Raw genomic sequence first — 13,648 nt, forward strand, 5'->3', positions numbered from 1 at the left:
CAGTGAGTATGTTTATATACCGATGAGTAAAATTTTTTCTTCTATTTGCAGTGAATGCATATGCACAATGCAGAAGTTTTTGTTAATAACATCAAGGGACACCAAACAGTATGACCGCATTAAAATGTGTGTGTTTGCACATTATGTGAATACCGATAATGCTGTCCTCTTCAAGTAACCATTGTTTATGAATAGCATGATAGTAAGAAGTCTGCTTTGTTAATGAGTAGACCTCACTGGTACTGAGACAGCACCTCATTGGTACTGAGATATCTTTGCAACATATGAAAATAAAGTCATCCTTAATGGGCTGTAACCTAGCAGCTAGACATGGTGACACGATATAGAAGAACAGCACATGGGAGGATATCACTTGCATTGTGAATGCTGTTGGCAGAAGGTGTTGTCATTGCTGTTGTACTTTCATGAAACTACATGCAGCATTCCACGTATGAGAATACAGATGACAGTATGGTGTCATTGGAGGTAGTCCAGCAGCACGAGCCCCATCAAAGACATAGGACACATTAGTCTCACACCACCAGCAGGCCTGGATACATATGATTCTAGGTGACAGCATTGAGGTTGGTGAACCGAGACAGAGTGGTATGCTATTTTTGGAAAATGTTCAGTTGATAGATGCAGGCACTTATACAATTCCTATTTCAGATAACTGAAAGTTCATGTTTATTGTAACTAGGGATTCTACCAGGAGTTTTAAATAATGAAAGACTAGGTAAGTGCTACCAAATGCAAATGAGGCAGTGTAGCTTTCCTATGTTGCTTTGCTATTCACATATATTTTATTACAGGCCTTTCACATGTTTTCAGGCCATCCACCTGATATAGGGTCTATATTATATTATTGCATGCTTAGAAAAGCGAATGATAAATAATCAACCCCATGTAAGTGAAAGCTTACAACGTCAAAACCTCAGAACAGCAAATTTTTTTCCATGGTGAAAAAAAATCAGTATTCGGAAATTTAAAAAAAATATACATTAAAACACTACATAATGTGTGGGGCTTCACCCCCCCACCCCCCGATGTGGGGACTGTGCCCCCAACCCCCCCACACTTAAATATACCAACACCAAGATCGCACTACAGTGCCAAAAACAGGAAAGTAACAAAAGCGGCCAAGCAAATTCTTTCCCAGGGAAAGAATTCACTAAAAAGCCACTTCGTTATTTTGCCTTTTCGCTCTTGTCAGTTCGATCAAGATGCATTTGACAAACTGCATCTGCGATCTGGTGATAGGAACCCCTGATACATACATATTCCTCCTGATGTACTACTTTTTAGACTTGTACATGACAGTTGTGATGCTCTTCTGGTACATGGGTTATATTCTGTTGACATGTGGAATGTTTGATTGTATTTCTTTTTCTGTCATTGAAACTCATCCACATCTTGCATCCTACCATGCTTATTCCATGCTTATTCTGCTGACTCTAACACAGTGTCTAATATGACAGATAAAGAGGCAATTGCCACCAACGCACAGATCACTACAACTGAGATGCCATCGTTCAGCTCTATGGTGGACATTCCTTCATACCAGGGTATTTCTTCAAGAGCAGTCTCAATGAACCTGACTATTACAGAGGTAGTGGAGCATCACCTGAGGGTCAACATTAAGACCTTGGTCAACTGTTCCAACAGGCCACTAAAATTAATGGTGACATGTAAGCCAGCACTGTGACATAGAGGGATAAAGTTCTAACTATGGCTCAAACAACCCATGTTTGTGTAGCAGCTCTGGTTTCTGAGGTGCTAGGCAGTGATGGATGGATGTGCCCATTCAAGGTGAAGAACATTTGTAGAAGATTCTCCCTAAGGAGAGACATGGTCCATAGAGGGGAGTAGCCCTCAGATGTTGTCTGTGAATGCAGAGGCAGTGGCAGAGAAATAAGGGTAGGTCATAATATCTCCTCTCAGCAGCAGAAGCGGTTGCCAAACACCACCATGACATTCTTACGATACGTGCTGCCAACAAATCACTTGGAGATGTCCAAGGTATGGAGAAGCAGGTAGATCTGGCAAAAAATGAGGAACTCGGATGTCTGGAATGAATAAAGCAGGGAAGGGAAAAGTGGTGGTGACACATCTCATATTGGACATTGGTGTCCTTAGGTTCATAGGTTCATAGGTGTGTATAGGCTAATGGCCCTGGAGCCTTTACAAGCCTAGCCCATAGGATTACCCTGGCATCGTGCCCCCCCCCAACTTTAGTTCGTAGTGCCTCTGTCAAGTAGAGCCACTGGAGTGATCCCTGGGGTGATGCCCATGTGGTAGACAAGCATGGCCATATCTCTGATAGTATACATAAATTGTTATAGGCACAGGAATGATCTCACCATAGTCATGGCATGGAAGTGTATGAGGTTGCCTGGACAGCGGATCACAAAGCACACCAAATCCAGGTGATACATGAGGTTCAGGACTGCGTGTACACTGACATTATGACAGCACTGGCACAGTAATTTAAGGTATATACATTCTCTGACCCATATGGTCTGTATGCCACCAGCGAGTTCAGTGTTAACTCATCATGAATGGTCTCCCCTATCAGTTTGTCATCCAAGGTGTCTGTGCTGCAAAGTGCATATAGAACAGTTGTTGGTCTCCATGCTCACACAAACAGGCCAACAATATATGGAGCAAAATAAGTGCCAAATTTAACACTTCTAGCATACAACATTAAACATTTGTTTCCAGCAGCAGGGGTCTACCATGGGCACAGTATGTCTAAGGTTTCCTCAAAGCAGGGATGCCCAAGGATGCTGGATGAGATGTAAACATGGGCAACATAATCAATGTTAGTGTTACAATGCCAGATATCTGTCCTCAACTATTTAACATTACCATGCTAGGTATCCCACTATGTGTATATTGTTGAATTTCCCAACATGCGCTGATGATGACTGCTCTGCTTACCACAACATGTTGTGAGTAATTGTGGTATTTGTCCTAATGTACAGGAATTCAACTTTTTATTGCACTGTACAAACCTTGTTACAGCAATTTATCCATACTTTCAGGTATACTGTTACCATGTGTGACATATATGTTGAACTTGTACAGCACCCACAATACAAACAATTACAACAGCAACAATGATACCTTTAGGGCAAGGGTCAAAGTGCACATCAACAGCATTCAGTACACCTTTCAAAAACATGCTGTTAAAGTCACCTGAGAAATATCACTCAGACACATGCAATTATTTTGCAGCTCAACATAATTCACAGACATGCATGATAAGGCACAGCTGTGTTGCTTATTGTATCTCATATTTATGTATGTACAGCCATTGTGTAACATTCTTCAAATCTATGTAAAACAGTTATGCCACATATGCACATAATAGTCTTGCATGACCATCATTTATGATGCCATGCAGTCACTTACATATAGAGGAGTATGCTTATCCTAGTCTCTGCTTCCTATTGATAAACACATTCTACACATGTATATGGAACATAACGTATGTGTAAACATTTGCGCGGATATGGCAAAACACAAACCAGGAAAACCACAGGAAGGCTGAACAAACCCAAGAAATAACAATCCTGATACAGTAAAACAATGCAGAGACTTGCAGAGACTGGTAGAAGAAATACTTTACTCAAACCAAACAGTTAAGTGCTTTCATCCTATTTTTTACAGTTCCGATGAAGTCCTTGTAAAAATAGAATGAAAGGGCTTAACTGCTTGGTTTGAATAAAGTATTTCTTCTACCAGTCTCTACAACTCTCCACATCATTTTACTGTAGCAGTATTGTTATTTCTTGGTTATGTACACAGATATGCTTAATATGTGTACATATCCAAAGTCAGTGATCTATATAACCTTCCAAGGTTATTGGATTTGTGATCTAACATGTAACATTACACTGATGTACATGTGAAAATGCCATATACCTATATATATATATATATATATATATATGTGTGTGTGTGTGTGTGTGTATAAATATATATATATATATATATATATATATATATATATATATATATATATATATATATATATATATATATATATATATATATATATATATATATATCTGTTGCATGGTGTATGCACATGTAGGATGTGGGACTAGCAGAGTGTATGACCTGCAGTACTGCAGTCTTGACAGAGTTGTAGTACATGTTCATGGTGACTTTGGTGACTTTGTTTATTAGTTGTGACATATTATCAGGTTTACATAGTGTATCATTGGCAGGCTGCTCTGATGTGTTTATTTCCACACACACAAACATAGACATACACATACATTTCGAATATACATTATTTTGTCCACTATCACTGAACTGACACAGATCACATACAGCTCATACTCAGACAACATGTCTGCTATATGATCCTATTGATATCCTGCTACACTACTAACAGCTTCATATGTTGTTGCTATGTGTACATTCATGGTGTGTGCATTATCCAGTATACCACCCATTGCTAAAATATGTGTATGGAGAATGTTCCCTGTGTGCATATCACATATAATTCATGTACTTGTCAGTGCTGTATAACTTTACAGAGAGATGTGGGTGTACATCACTTGTTGCTATGTGTACAATGGCACATTTTATTTATCATGACCCAAAGTCCTCAGCCAAATCTTGTTAGTTTCCTCAGCCTACACATAAAACCATAGCCCTCATTGTCAATGTCTTGTTGATAACTCACCTGTATCCTTCTGAGCATCTTATGAAGTCTGTGCTGTTTTCTGTTCAGATGCCTGAGGTTTCTCAAGTAGATCGCCTACATCTATGGATAGCAGACCACCATGCTTTGATGCTTAGTGTACATCATGAAAAATACAGTGTCCATCTATTCATCCTTTTCTGATATATACCATAATGTACCCGTAGATTTATCCAAACACCTTAATCTGAATTTCAGCATGCCAAACACTTGCACAGTGCTGTAACTTGTCACAATGTATGCTGTAATAAATGTGTCATCAGCAGGTGTGAATGTGGCTCAGAATGTGTATAAAAGTTGGGGTTCCAGTGCATAACTACAGTCACCTGTTAGTTTGGAGAAGACAACACATTAGTATCATCACACAGTACTGCAATGCACACACAGCTTCCCATACAGTTAAAACTACCAAGTAGTAACCCAAGGGATGTTACCATCCATGAACATTGCCCATAAGACACTTTACTTCTACATATTGGCATGATGAACGCTATCAGGGTGTGCTGCAATAAGGATTGTATAGCTAGGTTTCTTAATATCTATCTGCCGTGCATGAACCTAAGAAATGAGTGAAGTCAATTTCTAGTTATAATACATCGACACTAGTTTTGGTTTTAATTGGTATGTTGGTAGAATCAGTTCAACTAAGTACATGGAGGATATTAGCTATGGCATAGAACCATTCCTCAGTAGTCTGTCACTACCATGGTTTACTTGGGAAGTGGATGTACTCATTCACCTTGCCACACATGACTGCCGGGAACTGCCCTAGTGTATTAAAAGTAGCTGTCTGGATCACCTTTACTGCATTTTGATGTGCTGCTGGGAATATTCTAGAAGCTTAGACATACTTTCTTTTCTCCTGGGACTGGATTATCCTCCTGAATGTATGAAGACGTGAAATACACACATATTGTACACAGCCTGCACCAGCTCTCTGTCTAGGCTATACCCATCTATAATTTCTTGGTCAAAGAGCTGACTTAACTGCAGAATGGTTCACTGCCTTGCTGATTGTCATCTTGGAATTGGGTGCATTTGCTGGTCCTCTTCCAACATCATCTGCAGTAGCCAGCCCTGCTACTGGAAATTATCTGCTTTCTCCATGCTCTTACTAAATTCTGTGGATTCTAAAATGTAACAGGAAAAAAAATGTCCTCCATTGTTTCCAAGAAAATAACAACATATCCCACCTAATGCACTGGTCACTTTTATGTTTTGCTTATACACGGTGTTTTGGAATCAGACATACATTGGTGGTGGTTGCAATTATAATATACAATTATCATTATAATATACACTCTTTGTTGAATGTTCAACCCCAGTTAACAAAATGAAAATAAAATAAAAATAAAATAAATGTTTTGGAATGACTTGCACCCTTATCTCACCAATGATCTACTCTGGTGTGCTACACTTAGAGCAACTTTCTTTTGGAATGTGACCCTTTGACACTGATCTAGAGGTTGGTTTGTGTCTTTTGGCTTTTCCTGGGTAGGGAAAGCCACAGCAGAACTCCGGTCCGCTAATGATTGGCAGTTGATTTTTACGTACTGGCTTGCCAGGCCTGATGCACAACCTTCAACGAAGGTACGCCCATTCACTCATGTTTCCACGCAGAAGACACTCTAGCTGAGAATCAAACCAGACAGCGTCTTACTGTGAGGTGACAACGCTACCGCAGCACAATTTACCTTCTTCTTTTGAAAATAATGATATTATTATTATTATTAGATTCACAAAACATTTTCTTTAAAATCCCATCAACAAGTAATATATTTAAAGGCTTATCATGACCTCCTTATAGGTTCATAGGTTGGTACTAGGCTATCGGCCCTAGGGCTTATATAAGCCTAGCCATAACAATTCCCTGGCTATTTCTTCCCACAGTATTTACTTCCCTGGATCCCTGTCTAGCAGGGTGACTGACGTGATCCCCAGGGTGAATTTCCTATCTCCAATTGAATCATCAAGGTTCCTTTTGAAGAGGGCCAAAGAGGTGCTCTGCTTGACATGTATGGGCAGTCTATTCCAGAGTCCAGGGAGTCTCTGGGTCATGAGCCTATCCCTCCAGCATGTTTTGCTCATTGTGATGACAAGGTTTAGATCCCTGGAGTATGTGTCTTTGAGGGATTGGGATTTCTTTAAGTGTAGCATGTCCAACAGCTCTGGGTTTGACATGGCCTTGTATGTTAAGTAGAGATCACCACTGAGTAGACGATATGCGAAAGAGAACAGGTAGAGTTTTTTGAGATGGTCAGCATAGGGCATCTGCTTTAGGCCTGTGATTCTTTCAGTGAGGTATTCCTGTGGCCTTTCCAGTTGTTGCAGATGTCTTGAGTGGTACATACCAAATGGGGCGTTGTATTCTATAATGGGTCTAATGAGGGATGAGTACAGTGGGACAATGACCTCTTTTCTCTGTATGAAAAGCCCTTAGTGATGAGGTGTGCCACATAGAAGGATTTCCAGACTGTTGTGGCGATGTGGCTATTGAAGGTGAGACCACCGTCCACCTGTGTCCCTAAGTCCCTTATCACACTTTCGGTGTTTAGTGTACTGCCACCTATGTGGTAATTCACAGGTAAATTTTTTTCCTAAAGGGGATAACTATACATTTCTTGGCACTGAGCTTGAGCTTATGGCTTTGGCACCAAGCATCTGTTTCTGTAAGGCCCTTTTGTAAAATATCCACATCATTTGGGGATTCAGTAATGGCTCCCAGTTTGCAGTCATCTGCGAACTTTGTTAGTCAGAGTCCCTTAGTGTTGGCCTGTACTTCAGAGAAGTAGATGCCAAACAAGCACGGTCCCAGGACTGAATCCTGAGGTACTCCACTTGTCACTTGTCTAGAGATGGATTTGGAGTTGGCTACTTTTACAGTGTGGGTTCTGTCAGTAAGCCATTTGGCAACCCATTGAGTGATGTAGGGATTAATGCCCAGCTTAGTAAGTTTGTCTAAGATTCCAGAGTGAGGGATGGTGTCAAAGGCCTTGGCAATGTCCAGACTGTGTGGACCACCTTGTCCATGGCTCTGTAGACTGATTTGAAGAAGTCAATCAGGTTCTGGAGACAAGATTGGCCCTTCAAGAACCGAAACTGCATGGGGTCCAGTGTTTGAAGGTTGACAGTGTCTTTGTTTATAAGTTCCATGATAATACATTCTATGGCCTTGCAGATCAGGCTTGTCAGACTGATGGAGCAGTAGTTCCTGGGATCCAAGGTGGATCCTTCCTTGTGGAGTGGGATAACTGTAGCTGTGTGCCACTCAGTGGGCACGAAGGCTGAGGTGAGGCTATGATTAAACATAACACTTAGGTGAAGTGCTAGTTAATTTGTCGTTCATGTAGTACACAGCCTGGGATGTCATCTGGTCCCATGGATGCTGTGGGTCTATATTGAAACATCGAACGAAATGATGTTTCATAGACATATTTTCAGCGAAAGCTGAAAATGTTGAAACCACAGAACAGCGATTTCTTTCCTAGGGAAAAAAATCGCTGTTCCAATCAAAAAAAAAAAAATTAAACACTTCCAAACACATACACACGTATCCTAACCCTAATTGTACTCCCCCCCAAAAAAAAACAGTAAACAACTGAATACACATATGCACGTAATCCAACCATACATCAAACGAAAGAAAAAAAAAAGTAAACATTTTAAAACATATGCACTTACCTTAACCCACACCCTAACCCTAAGGTCAGTAACTCTTACACATTTACCTAAACAGTTCCAAACACATACACACTTACCTTAACCCTAATTCTACCCCCCCAAAACAAAAGTAAACAGCTGAAAACACATACGCACATAACTCAACCATACATCTAATGCAAAACAAAACAGTAAACACTTTCATACATATGCACTTACCTTAACCCACACCCTAACCGTAAGGTCAGTAATTATTGCACATTCACACTCGGGAGTAATACCGGACAAGGGACCACACTACAGTGAAGAGCACGGCAAAACAATGAAGCGGTCAAGTGACTTCTTTCTCAGGGAAAGAATTAGCTGAACTGCCACTTCGCTGTTTTGCCTGTTCGCTCTTTATATGTCGACGAAAACGCATTCGACAAAATGTGTTTTTGTCATTCTAATAGGAACCTGATGCTGCATTCTTAGCTTTGGAGAGTGCATTTTTTACCTGTGTGGCCATTATTACTGGAATTTGTCAATCTTTCTTTATTGAGATGGGCCCTTTAGGGGGTGAGAGAGGGGTGAAGTTTGCACTGAATCGATCTGCCAGGATATTGGCAATATCCTTGGGATCAGTATATTTAATGCCATTCTGTAGTAGCTCAAGCAGATCTGAGCATTGCCATTTAGATTCTTGACATAGCTATAGAATGCCTTGTGGTTGTCTTTGGAATCTTTGGCAATTTTATTTTCGTAACTAGCTGTGGAGGATTTTATGAGGGATCTCAGCTTTTTACTGAGGCTGGTAAGGGAGTTTTTTGCATCCTGGGATTTTCCTCTTTTCTGCAACAGTTTCTTCCTTTTGTTGTAAAGTTTGTTTATGGTAAGGGACCACCAGATTGTCTTCCTTTTTTTTATGAGGAGAGCGTCTTGGTTCTATTGGGGATGGCACAATTCATGCATGAGTGGATGTGCCCGTACAGTGCCTTAGTGTAGGATTCAGTAGTCGAACTTTCAGTTCCCGTCTGAATGGGTGTCATGAAGTTTGTCACTTCTGACTTGAGTAGCATGAAGGTGGCTTTGGAGGAAGCCTTAAAATAAAGGCTGTTTCCACAATACTAATACTATGTGTATAAGTTAGATTTGACAGAAAAAAATAACATTAAAGCTGATGGTATTTGGGCAGCAGCATGTTTATCAGAACAAAATATTTGATTATCTGAGAAAAGAAGTTGTAAAAGTTACTTAAAGGTACACAATTTATAACAAATCAGACTTAATTAGCTGCAATCTGCAGTGGTTTACAAAACACTCATATATTATTTTATTGTGACTGGACATGAAACATGGGAAATATTGACAGAATGTTATAAATTTTGCTTAAATTGGTTATAGTAAAAAAGTATAACAGTTTAGAAATGTTGTATGTGATATTCCAGAGCTATGACTTAGAATGAAAATAGGATTAGCTAGTAATGGATTATATAAGTAGAGATACTAAAATAGAGCTATGAATTAATAGCATAACAAGTAGCCATATTTAGGAGATTATGTTTAACCTAAGTTGTGCATTGACAAAACACAACAGTTGAATTTGAGTTTACATTTTACACCGGATCCCTCTGGCGGAGCACTTACAGCCACTATGGACCAGGGGTTAGCCACATTCTCTGTGACTGTTGGAGTCCCCTCAGTTGGCAAGGAAGATCCACTTTAATTGGTCCTGGGAGAGGGAGCAGGGAAGATTTCCCTTTTGTGTCAGAATGCTGTGCCCATCCCTGGGGAGGCCATGACTGCCATTAGTAACATAGTTGCCTGCATTTTTCCTGCCAAAAAGAAACAGCAAGCCATGGACGTATCTACTTCTCTTCAAACTTCTTTAAATAGGAGTAGTTTACTAGGAATGGGTGCAGGTTTAATTCAGGCTATTGATCCATCTAATAAAGTAGTTTCTGGTAAATTAAAAGGGGTTCTATTTTGTCCTGAACAGATTCAAGATTCTGAATCTGAACATGAAATTTCAAGGATGGACTCGAGGTTCTACCCTCAGATTTCTGATTCCTACTCAGAGGAAAGATCAGGTTCTGATTCTCCTTGTGAGGGGATTCTCTTTTTCTGAGACTATTGATAGAATACCCCAGTTTTTTTTAATTGAGAGAACACTGAGGTTTCTCAGCCCCTCAAAAAATACTATGAGTTGTTATAGAAGGATTTTCTAGAACCTACACCCATTCCTCCAGTCTTGTCTGCTTTACAGGATGTGCCTCTTACTGACTGCAATTTTTCCGAAAGTCAGCCAGCTGTCCCTAAAAATGCAGATAGGATGTCTAAAGTTCTTCAGTCTTTAAAATTTGTATACACTATTCCCAAACCCGACCCAGCCTTAGTTGACTCCATTACTGTTAACCAAAGCCTAATATTTCTAATAATGATGAGAAAATTCTTAAAATGTATGGGAAAAATGTTTATACTACTTCAACTTTGACTTTCAGAATATTAAATTATCAGGCTTATATGTTAAGGTTTGTTCTGACAAATTATGAAAATATGAGGAATGTTTTATCTACAGTTTCTGCTAGTGAAGAAAAGTTTGCTTTAAATAGGTTCTTCTATTACAGGTCACTACTCATTGTTTGCTGTGGGTGTATGACCTGTTGATACTTCTTCCTGGGCTAGGGCCACTGGTACCATTTTTAAGGAGGATTGATTGACTGCATTCTCAGAACCTCCCATTGCATGTAAAAAATGAGATTGTAAATTCTTCCTTGAATAGAGATTTAGGGCCGAATTCAGGAAGGCTTACACGGAGTTCAAGAGTAGTGTAAGCCTCCGTGTAAGCCTCCCGATTCAGGAACAGCCCAAATCTCCATGTAAGAGACAGCTAACACGTCTCTTACACGGACTGGGCGTGGAAATGCTCAATACCTCATTTGCAGCTCAAAGATATGCAAATGAGGTATCTGAGCGATCCACGAAGCAGAAACCAGTCCGTGTAACGGACGTGTTAGCTGCAGAAATGTACTCAGCTGACAACTGAGTACATTTCTGCAATTAAAATGGAGCTATGTCAGCTTCAAATAAAGGGTGCATTTGTTTCATTAAGCATGCCAATGGCCAAATATGTGGCCATTGGCATGAAAAGTGTTGCAAAATATGTAATATAACTTTTTTTTTTTCATGGGATTTTGAGGTTTAACTGCAGCGCACACCCGCACAAACGGGGTGCACTACCTAAAACTAAAAACCGAAGCTTATAAGCCCACAATTGTGGGATTTATGTATTACATGGAATGTCAATGGAGGGACTTGCAGACCAAAAACAATATGGCCTCCGTTTAGTGGTTGTCAAGGGGGGGAAGCTCCGTGTAAGACATGTAACTAGTCATTACTAGGCAATCCTATGTAAATGAGGGTTACAATACTGAATCACATTGCCACATAGATAATGAGCACTTTCTGAGTAGTGTAAGAGTTAGAGAAGGGGGAGGAACAGAGTAAGAAGTAGGTGACATCACAGGGGGGAAGGATAGATACAAATGTTCCAGACTGGAGGGCAATGTAAGGTGAAAGATGACAGACAGACTTCAGGGAGGGAGGTGTGTCCCAACAGAACACTAGGAAAGTCAAGAAATGGAAGGTCTACGCTATCCCTACACTCAAAGTTTCTTGATATACATGCATGCACGCGTGTGCGCGCGTGTAAGGCAGGCTCAACATATGGGAGCGTGTTGCAAACCGTTTGCAACGGTTTGCACGGGCGTGCACATGTGGAAGGCTGTGTGCGTGCGTTTTAACATGAATCAGCCAAGTTCACACCGTGTAAGGATGTGTGTGCGCGTGTAACACCGTGTAAGGATGTGTGCGCGTGTTTAAGTGACTGTGAGCATGTTTAAGCTGGTGTACACATTGCTCCCCCTCAGGAAACAGAGAGGAAACAGGAAACAACTAAAATACACGGAAACTGCCAGAGGATACTGCTGCAGTTAATTGTTGGAAACAATTGGAAGCAGGCAATTATGCAGGCAGACTAGAAGCCCAACCCAGCATTTAAACCACTACAAAGAGCAGTGCAGGGTGTTTCTCACAAGAGATACTGCAAGAAAGTAAGCTATCAGAATTGAAAACTGAAAAAAGCTGAACTCAGAGCAGAAATGCTAGGGGCTGCCATAGCTGTTATAATCAGGCATAGGCGAATTGCTGAGGGTGGTGACAATGCAGATGCTGACAGACAACCCAGAGTGAGGAGAAGGAGAAGAGTATACAGGCCCAGGGTCACCTACCATGGGTTACATGAGCTGGAGATAGTAGAGCGCTACAGAGTGGACAGAGACCTTCTGCAGCAGATTGTTGAGCTGTGCAGGCCACATCTCACACACAGAGCCAACAGAGGGGAACCCATCCCAGTGGAAACCAAGGTATGTTTTGGCCTAAGAATACTAGCAACAGGTACCTTCCAGAGACCAACTGGTGATATGATGGGGATATCACAGGCATCAGCCTCCAGGGTACTGCACCAGTTCCTGGATGCCATGTCAGCACATGTCAGTGATCATATATATGTCCCTAATGACCATGAGGTTGTGGCCAGCAATATGCGTCTCTTCCAGCAAATAGCAGGATACCCTGAGGTGCTGGGTGCAATAGACTGCATGCACGCATCAAAGCACCAGCTGGTGAGCGGGGTAGAGTCTACATTAACTGCAAGGGATACCCCTCCATCAACTGCCAGGTTGTGTGTGATGCCCAGGGCATAATAATGAATGTGTGTGCTGGCTGCCCTGGGAGCTACCACGATTCCCACATCTGGCATCTGACACAGCTGTACCAATCATTTGCCAGTGGGGACTTCCCACACGGACACCTAGTGGGGGATGCAGGTTATGCACTTGAGCCGTGGCTGATGACACCCATCAGAAATGCACACACACCTGAACAGGAACGCCATAATGAGGCACACGCACAAACACGTAATGTCATAGAGCGTGTGTTTGGGCCGGTGTCTGGACACATCTGGTGGAGCCTTGCAGTACACACCAACTACATGTACCCAAATGGTCATGATATGTGCTATGCTACATAATATGATCCTGCGGAAACAGCTGCAGCAGGACCAGCACAGGCTGGGCCTAACATCCCCCCACCATTGCCAAGGCCACCACAGGCAGAGGGTGACTCGGAGGAGGAACAACCTGACCTTGTCCCAGTAGGCAGAAGGAGGCGTGCCCAGTATGCCCTGGCCTTGGCAAAGAGGCAACACATAGCACATACACTTGGTCAGTAGGA

At 41.3% G+C, this 13,648-nt stretch overlaps 1 protein-coding gene across 1 annotated transcript in view; it reads left to right on the plus strand.

Moving 5' to 3' along the window:
* The first annotated feature begins 1,471 nt into the window (after window positions 1–1,471).
* Window positions 1,472–13,648, plus strand: part of LOC122808292 (melatonin receptor type 1C-like) — a 68,122-nt gene continuing 55,945 nt past the window's right edge. The window contains exon 1 of the mRNA XM_044079257.1: window positions 1,472–1,688. Coding sequence (XP_043935192.1) covers window positions 1,472–1,688 — 217 coding nt within the window. The remainder of the gene's footprint in view (window positions 1,689–13,648) is intronic.

Source organism: Protopterus annectens, chromosome 8.part0 (genome assembly GCF_019279795.1).
Source record: "Protopterus annectens isolate FY-2018-M chromosome 8.part0, PAN1.0, whole genome shotgun sequence".
NCBI classification, from domain to species: Eukaryota; Metazoa; Chordata; order Ceratodontiformes; family Protopteridae; genus Protopterus; species Protopterus annectens.